A 9257-nucleotide genomic window follows, 5' to 3' on the forward strand; every position below is an offset into this window, starting at 1 on the left:
AGATGAATAATAAGATAATAATTTATAAAAACGATAACAAAATTGAAATAAGCGTGGTACACACTTCAATCAATTGGGTAGCACAACCAATCGATTGAATTGTGAGACTTCAGGTTGTTTTGAAGCATTCAATCGATTGGGTAGTATAAGCAATCGATTGAATTATTAAAAACCCACATTTTAGTCATCGTTCAATCGATTGGGTAATATGACCAATCGATTAATTTTTGCGAAAACCATGTCCTTACAATTTTCAATCGATTGTTTTGTGATAACAACCTGTTCGATTGAGTTATGGAAAACCTGAAATTCAATCGATTGTTTTGATAATCCAATCGATTGATTTTCAAAGAAACACGATTTCACAGTCCTGAACGAACGTCACGGATCAAATATAATCTTTTAATCGATTGGGATTGTCAAAAAATTTATTACGATCAATGAAAGATCTAATTCGTTATTATTTTTGTTTTTAATTGTTAATAAACATAATAGATTAATGATAAAATAATAATTTATAAAATAAAAAATAATTTTTATGATTTAATAAAATATATAAAATTAATTTGTAATTAAAATTAGATAAAAATTATTTAGTAATTATTAAAAAAATTTAAAAAACATGTTTTGTTTCAAAATTCCTTTGCCAGCTAAGTGCACCGTCAAATTATGGATTTTCATTTAAAAAATGTAGAACTAATTTAATTGTTATTTCGTTAAAAAAAAAAAAGTAAAAATTTAACGGTAGTTGATTTTCAGTCCCTACCAATGGATTTTCATTTCAAGCATAGTTGACTGATGAGTTCACTCAGGCACTACAACTTGCCAAATGGTTCGGAGCTGAGACCCATAAGCCCACTCCGCCGCCGCATCATCACTCATAAGTCACAATGTCCACTCTCCTCTTCCTCGTCGTCCTCCTAACAACCACCACGAGCAGCGGCGGCGCCCCAATCATAGGGCTAGACTCATTCCTATCCCAGCAATACCGCATCGACCGAGAAGCCACGAACGACACCTTCCTCATCCTCCCATCCACGATCAAATCATCCCTCTCCCACTCTCACCCAAACCCCCACATCCCAACCCTAATCTCCTCCCTCCTGTCTCTCCCCCTCCCTCTCTCCCTCTCCCTCCGCCTGGTCGGCGACTTCCCCTCCGACACCCCCTCCCTCCTCTCCTCCTTCCTCTCCGCCGCCTCCTCCCCCTCCCACCACTTCCACCTCATCTCCCCCTTCCCCTCCCAACCCCACCCTCTCTCCCTCTCCCACTCTCTCCACCTCCACCTCTCCCACTCTCCCTCCTCTCTCTCCCAATCCCTCTCCCAAGCCCTCTCCTCCCTCATTAACTCCACCCCCTCCCCTCTCCGCTCCTCCCTCACCCCAATCCCTTACTCCCCCATCGATGAAATCATCAAGCGCGATTACCACTCCCTCAAGCCCGTCCAAGGCGTCTACATCTACCTCATCAATTTGTCTCGCCCCAAACCCTATGCTTATAGCTTCAACGAAGGCTCCGGTGACTCGTCCCCGGCTGTCACTAAATGCCTCGGCAGCGTTTGGACTGCTAAGGAGCGTTATGTCTGGATCGACTTAGGTGCCGGCCCCTTCGATTACGGCCCTGCAATATCCGGCGACGGTGTCATCCCCCGTGGCGAGTTTCACCCGCTCGCTGCCGCCCATGGCCGCCCCAAGTCCCAGAAGGCATTTGCCGCCGACCTTGCCTCGTTGGTGTGGAGTGCATATCAGGTTTTTATGGTGCCTTCGCTGAGGATTCCGGTTCCCTTCGAGAATTCGCTGGTTGTGCAGTTTGTGCATATTTATTCAGGGGAGAAGGACCCTCGTGGATTGGAATGGAGCGCGATTGAGAAGGTTTTCAAGGATGAGGTTGGTGAGAATGGGCTTTTGTTGGGTTCTCAGTCATTGACCTTTAAGTCGTATGAGGTTAAGTACACTGAGTGTGCTGTTTGTTCGTTTGCAATTTCGCGGTCGATGAATTCGTATACTTCTAGGTTCTTGTTTGATAATTATACATTGATTGTGAGTGAGTACTTGGACTCTAAGAGGCTGCATCAGATTCTATCTGATTCAGCTGACGAGATTAGGAAGTCTGCCGGCATGCCGGAGGAGGATTTTGGTAGGATTGTGCCGGTGTATGTGTTTGATTTGGACTACAATTCGCTTCTGTTGTTGGATAGGTATCATCAGAGTGTTGCTTTTAAGGATATGGTAATTGCGGTTCGGACCAGGAATACGCAGACTGTGAGTGATTATAGCTGTAATGGTCGGCATGTGTTTACACAAACGAGAGAGCTCGTGAGGCCGCTGGTTGGATCGATCCTGCAGAGCATGTGGGGAGTTTCACCAACACATCTTTCTTGGAGCCCAAGGCACAACAGTACCCTGGTGGATTATACTTGGAGCATAGGGCAGACACCGTTTGGGCCATTCTCTGAGCTGTCGTCTCTGTCCTTTGTGCAGAAAGATGCAGCGCGGAGGAATATTCTGTTGACGACAATGAATTACAGCATATCAAGCGCTATAGATGTCCTTCAGTCCATTGAAACACATGGGGGAGACAGGAATCTGCTCAAGGGGAAGCAACATGTTGAGTTTGTTCAGAGGTGGAACCTTTTCAAGCACAAGCTGAACAAGGCTGTGTCTGCGCTGTCGCATTTGGATTTCGAGATGGCTTTGTACTACTCGAGGTCTTCCGATCATGATCTGTATGCCATTCACTCAATTGTTTATCATGCTTCTCAGGAGATTGAGGCATCCCTTGTGTGCTTTAAGGACCCTTCATTTCCCTGGGCTTCAGTTTCATTCTCGGCAGTGGCTTTCCTTTTCCTCTCTTATGTTTATGCGAAACGAGATAAGCTTTTCAGAAACAAAAGAAAGCAATTTTAAATTTTGATGCCATCACATGAGGACAGAAAGTCTGTAAGATTTTAACAAAACCCAACAGATGTATCATTGTAGAAGAGGTATGCTGATGGATTTAGCATTTAGATTTTGCTTAAAGTATTGACTTCAGATCAACCTGTGTTTTCATCACTTTGTTCATTCTCTGTTATCCGTCTGTTTTCTGGGGTATATCTTACCTTTTCAGCATTGTAGTATTATCTCATCATTACTATATGGCACATCAATATAACCAAAGTTATTCGATTGTAGGATGTTATGACTGTTTTACTGATGTAGGTTAGAAATCCTAGAATTGAATCTGCAGTGCTTAAGAGCAATACTAAAATTGGGATTGAAAAGTATAAAGAAAAATATCTAGAAGATAGTCAAAGAGGGCTGGCATTTGCTTATGTTATTAATAAAGCATGAAGAAGTATTCCATGTAACATCCATTAAAATCCTTATAACCCTTATACTGAGTTGAATTTTAGATAAGAACAAATTGTATCCGGGGGTGCCTTCTGCCTTGCTTTCCCAATGACTTATTAACCACTTCAATTTTTAAAGTGCAGAGAGTAAGTCCCAAGTCATAGGATATATATATAATGTCCAAAGTAACTTGAACTCTTCCGATCCATACAAAAGGTTATATATCTTGCAATTTGTTTTCTCAATTTATTCTCCCAATTTTAGGGATGCCAGTTACTTTTCACTCTTAGATTTTGCTTGAATTTTTTTACTCCGGATAAACTGGTGTTTTCATCAGTCTGCTCATTCTCTGTGATCAGTTTGTTTTTTTGGGTTTACCTTTCTAGAATTATGACATTAGCTCATCATTACTTTATATCATATAAAATACTGTAGGATGTTACCATTGTTTTAATGATGTAGGTTAGAAATAGTGGCCTTTTTCTCTGTTATCTATTGAATGGGTAGTTGCAATTAAAACCATTATAGAGAATTGATCTCTAGTTTCTAAAGAATCCTGGTTAGTGTGCCCTTCTGCCTTTCCTGTTGAACCTGTCATTTTGGACCAATGAAGATCGCCCAAACAACTTAGCAACTCCTTCAATTTTTTATGTGAAATAAAAAAAACTGTAACCTTAGGGATATACCTAATATTTAGTTGTCAAAAGAAAGTTGAATGAAAAGTGACCAACAGAGACAAAGTAAGCATATGATTGTCTATGTCATGGTTTTTCATTATCTAATCAACCCCTTGGACACACCATCCATGTTCAGCTACTGCAGCCTGCAGGTTTAGGCAGTTGTTTTTCATTAACTAAACAGGAACTTATCTCGTTATTTATGCATTAGTTAAGGTCAAGTTTGACTTGCAGTTGCTTAAGAATAAGAAGCAACTTTTTTTCCCACTTTTGAACATTTGAAACTTTGAATATGATTTTATTCCTCATTATAAACAACATACTCTATCTCCCCCCTTCCCCTTTTTTATTATAAAAAGTGGCTGGTTGTTCAAACATTTGACAGTAGGAGTTACAACAAACTATCTTCTTGTAAATATGCCTGTGAATGTAGAATGATTAGCAAAGTACCACAGCAATAAATTTTAAAACAAAATAATTAGCATTGTATGTGTTACAAGTTTCATATATTTAATACATGAATTCTTAACTTATTTGCTCTAAATAATATGACTAAGCTATTTGGATGAGCACCAGGTGCTTTGTGGTCAAGCTAGACCGTGTCAACTATGGCTTCCATGTGCATAGTCTGGGGCAATCAAGCTGCTTATTTTAACAACTATGGTTAACATTATTGTCTAGTCCAAATCTGTAAATAATTCACATTTACACATTTGCAGAAATTCAAATTCAATCGCAACTCAGATATGCTTCTGATTTGTAGTAGTAACCTTTAGTCTCTAGCAGTTGTGCACTCTGCCTTCAAGGGATGACTCTTCTTTTGGAATCTCTCCATGTTCAAAGAAATGGATTGGATGTCTCTCATTTTCTTTCATTTCTTTCTTTGGTGAGATCACAGATAAGGGAGATTGCTAATTCCATCGTAAAAGATCCCACCCAACTCATCATCACTAGTTATCTGTGGGCGTTGATCCTTTTTGTCTTCCCCATCAGTTTCATCTCCACACATGTTCAAATTCTTTTCAACCAATTCTCTAAATATCGATGATCGGAGGAGGAGGCTGAGTGCGGTTGGAGAAGATGACTTATTGCTGGAGAATTGGAATGTTTTGTTTTCAAAGATTTCATGATTTTGAGGTAAATCGAGATAATCTGGACTAAATGTATGAACGGCCAAGGATTTAGACCCCTCTATTGGTGAATGAGTTTGAGATACCACTGTCTGAGACTCTGGCGTTACCTCTGATTCCTGTTTTAATTCTGAGATGTTCCCCCCTGAAGGCTTTAACCACCGTATGTAAGAACTCAAATCAAAGTTGGTTACAGCATGGATCCCTCTATACTCGATGGCTGCTATGTCATAAGCACGAGCAGCTTCTTCTTGGGTGCCTGTTGCAGGACAGTGGAAGATTCATAGATTTTGGTCAACGACATGTCTAGAGAAGTTGTGAATGAAAGTCAATAGATATGCAATTTTGTTTTAACACAATTATCAGTATCTAAAATCCACTAAATTTCAACTAATCCAAGTTAAGTTGGGTTAACTACTGCTTGTGTGTGTGTGCACGAAGAGTTTCAGTCTAGTTTTGTAGAGCTCTTATGGGGTCTAGCAGTTTAACTTACTGTAGGTGCCTAGGTAGAGATATTTGTTTCCAAAAACTCTTCCGATCCGTGCTTCCCATCTACCATTGTGGTGGTGCCTGCAATATACTAACCAAGTATTAGTGATTCACATTCATCTATTGCAATCCAGAACTCATGATGTTCATATTTTCATTTGGAGTATCACCTTGCAACACCCCTATACTTTGATACACCTCTTGAAAAGCCACTGCTCTTTCTGCAAGTTAAAAAGAGAGTGAAAATATGAGTGAAGTGATCTTGGTAATTCTTCTAAACCGATCTTGTGAATTCTATCTATCTTACCTCCTTAGAGTAGCCAAGTACTCTTCTTTTGTCATAGTTTGCATTATCTCAATCTCTTTCTCATAATCTGATATCTGTAGGAAGAAGTATGAGGATCATTAGGTCATAAATAATTTGCATTTAAGCTTAAGCTAAAATAGTCTATCACTTAATAGGGAATATCTATCACCATACCGGAAAATTGGTGAAAGTTGATGTTCCCCAGTACTTAAGTGCAGCTAAATCATATGCTCTAGCAGCAGATTCTTCTTCATCATATGCCCCTGTGATAATATGGAAGATTATTTGCCTTTTCATTATTGAATAACAGTTACCAAAGTAAAATCTTGGCTTGTGTACTAAGCTACTTACCAAGGTAAACTGTAGTCAAAATAGTCAATCCCAATCCAAGTTCCAAAGACAATGTTTGAGGATTGTGAAAGGAAAAATTATGTCAGAAGAATAAACAAATTCTTTCCTAACTAACAAAACAATTGACAATAAACCGGAAAAAAAAAATAAGAAGCTGCCAATACCTTGCTTCCCTTTCTTCCTTTGTGTTATGTTCCAAGAGAGCTTGTCCCATAAGTGAGCCTCGTATCGACCTGTCCATCTATGTCTGTTTTAATTCATAGGTACAAAATGGATTAGCCAAAGAGAGGGAGGAAAAAGAACAAGTCAAGTTGGTCCTTAACATGACTTGGAAGTTGGAACTAAATATTAGCATATAGAACAGGGGATAAGTTCAGTATTTAGGACCTGCTGACACCCCTGAATCTTGAACTTCTCTTTGTAGTGTTGGTAGTGGAATTTTGATCAACCTTCTGTTGCTGTTGGTGTGGCTGCAATGTTTGTTCCTTACTTTGGTTTTCTTCATTTGTTAGTGCAACTGCAGTAAGCTCTCTCCTTCTCCTCTTGTTACCCCTTGCTGCTACTTGGAACTCACTTTGTGGCATTGACATCCAACTCCTCTTCATGTTCTCTTCTTTCTTTGTCATCATTTCCATTTCTTTTGTTATTTTCTGAGCCTTTACCTTTTCCTTCTCAATTGCAACTTCACTTGGGGTGTGTGTGTGTGTGAGTAGGGTATGCATTCTTATGTAGGCACATTTGTTTTTGGCCTTACTATGTTTTTTGTTCTTTTGTAGTTAAAAACAAGGGGAGCGATAATTACATGGCAACTAGAGGATGAACTTATTTTAGCCTCTTTTGCCAACCGAAGTCAGAGAGTTCTGAATTTGTTTCATCTTTGTTGCTATAAAAACGCTAGAGTGTGGCTGAAGGGAAGAGGTTTGTCCTCCTTTAACTAAATGTTGTCAAGATGCCTACAAACTAACAAGGAATTAGTTACCGAATTTAATGATAAATATTCCGGTCGTAATTATTTGTTGCTATAAGATTAAAATGATGTTATAATTTTAAACAATTATGTTATATATACATAAAAAAAATATAAATATATGATGATTGATTTGGTGACTGATTATTAGTGTATATATTATTTATGAATTTCAAAACAATCTCATGTGCGTGTAGAAAGTGGCTTCTTAAGCTTGGTGTCCATTTTATTTACCAATTATAAATTACAAATAATTTCGAAGTTCCATTTCATTTTTGGTTTAGAAATAAATAAATAACTGTACGGGGTTACCTATTATCAGAAAGACAGAAACACTTGTACGCTTTGGGAGTGCTGTATGGGTTGTGTTCACAATCAATTGTTTAATAACAATTTCAATAAGAATACAAGTTAATGGTAGGCCTTGTATTTTAGTATCATTTTATTATTGTGAGCATATTTAAGTTGAGCTCCATAAATACAAAATAATAATAATAAAGACTCAGAGTATATCGTAAAAGATTGTGAGTTTAATGTTTTTTTCTGTTATTGTTACTGCATTTAACACTAGCTGAACATCTAAACTTTTATTTATATTAAAAAGAAGTAATATGTAGTCCAAAGAGCTTATCTAAACCATGTTTTTTCTATTCCTTTTCATCAACTATATTTAGTCAATTTTATTTTGATTAATGTACGTGTTACTCTTACCGTTTTATCCAAATTAAAAGAGGTATAAAACTAAACCTTTTCTTTTATTATATCACTGATATATATCATAGCGTCCTATCACACATCTAAATTTTTTAGTCTTGTTATAATTTATTTTTTTTAATAATTAAATTTAATTAAATTAGTCTAAATCTAACAAAATTACTCACACAACGTAAGCATAAAATTACACTTTTTTCCTTCATGTTTTTACTTTTTTCGTGCATTATTTTTATTTTCTCCTTTTTCTTCTATTAGTACTACATTTTATTTTTATTTCTTCATCCTCATGTGTTATTATAGTTTTTTTTTCCTTAATTTTATTCTTCTTTAAAAAATAAACAAAAATAATTATATAAAAAATAAAATAAAAAATGAAAAAAAGAAGAAATAAAAGATGAGAAAGAAGACATAGAAGTTTAAATTGTATAAAATTTATTAAAAAAATAGTATAAAAAATTCTTAATAATAATACAAAATTTTTAATTTTGACACTGAAAACACAATTTTTTTTCATAATACCGTATTTTTTTACTTCTTATTATTCTTCTTTCTTTTTTGTTGTTCTTACTCTTTTTTAAGAGTATTGCTTCTCATACTAGATTTGAATGAACATATCTATAATGTATTGTAATTATATTTAGTTGAATGAATATAGGTTCACACTAATTAGATTGAATTCTTGCCAAAAATAAAAATAGCACCGGAATTTATTTAAAGTGACACCGAAATTTAAATACAATGATACATAATGTAAAAATAAAGGGAGACACTCCGATAAATATGCTTAAAACGTCTTTTTGTAAAGATGTTTGTTATTAACTAAAATTTAATACATATAATTGATTAAACTATATTATTTTTGTTAAAATTAGATCAGACAAATTGATTTGGTAAAAAAATCGATAAACCAAACCTTGAACCGATTTAAATTAATATTTTTTTTTTTTATAAAAAATGACTACAATAACCTTATTATAAAAAATGACTAAAATATTTTTATTATATATTTTTTTATTTTAAAAATCTTAAATTCTAACTCTATAACGACATAAAGAAAAGAAAAAGGTTAGAATTTAGAGTTCTTAATATATATATATATATATATATATATATATATATATTAGTCATTTTTTATAATAGAAATATTGTAATTATTTTTTATAAAAAATATTAATTTAGACCGGTTCAAGGTATAGTTTATCGATTTTTTGGTCAAAAGTATTGTTTTGGTCCCTAACGTTGAGGGTCAAAATCAAAACCGTTCCCAATGTAATTTTTTATTTTGAATCA

At 35.6% G+C, this 9257-nt stretch overlaps 2 protein-coding genes across 3 annotated transcripts; one reads left to right on the forward strand and one right to left on the reverse strand.

The window, feature by feature from the left end:
• The first annotated feature begins 768 nt into the window (after window positions 1-768).
• On the forward strand, window positions 769-5533 carry LOC107623515 (uncharacterized). Its single transcript, XM_016325825.3, has 2 exons — window positions 769-2983; window positions 4586-5533. Exon 1 carries the CDS (start codon window positions 891-893, stop codon window positions 2904-2906), a length of 2016 nt encoding a protein of 671 aa, XP_016181311.3. The 5' UTR covers window positions 769-890; the 3' UTR covers window positions 2907-2983; window positions 4586-5533.
• Window positions 4472-7187, reverse strand: LOC107621890 (AP2-like ethylene-responsive transcription factor BBM2). Of its 2 annotated transcripts, none has more exons than XM_088484092.1 (7): window positions 6674-7187; window positions 6451-6533; window positions 6110-6198; window positions 5936-6009; window positions 5799-5849; window positions 5633-5709; window positions 4472-5398 (listed from the first exon to the last, which is right to left on the reverse strand). In XM_088484092.1, the coding sequence occupies exons 1-7, from the start codon at window positions 7006-7008 to the stop codon at window positions 4902-4904; spliced, it is 1206 nt and encodes a 401-aa protein (XP_088340218.1). In that variant the 5' UTR covers window positions 7009-7187; the 3' UTR covers window positions 4472-4901. The 2 variants fall into 2 exon arrangements, with proteins under 2 accessions (XP_088340218.1, XP_088340215.1); XM_088484089.1 differs by having other exon boundaries at window positions 6445-6533; window positions 6674-6988.
• Between the last annotated feature and the right edge of the window lie 2070 nt (window positions 7188-9257).

This window comes from Arachis ipaensis, chromosome B10, assembly GCF_059453495.1.
Source record: "Arachis ipaensis isolate K30076 ecotype BB chromosome B10, ASM5945349v1, whole genome shotgun sequence".
In the NCBI taxonomy this organism is placed as follows: Eukaryota; Viridiplantae; Streptophyta; class Magnoliopsida; order Fabales; family Fabaceae; genus Arachis; species Arachis ipaensis.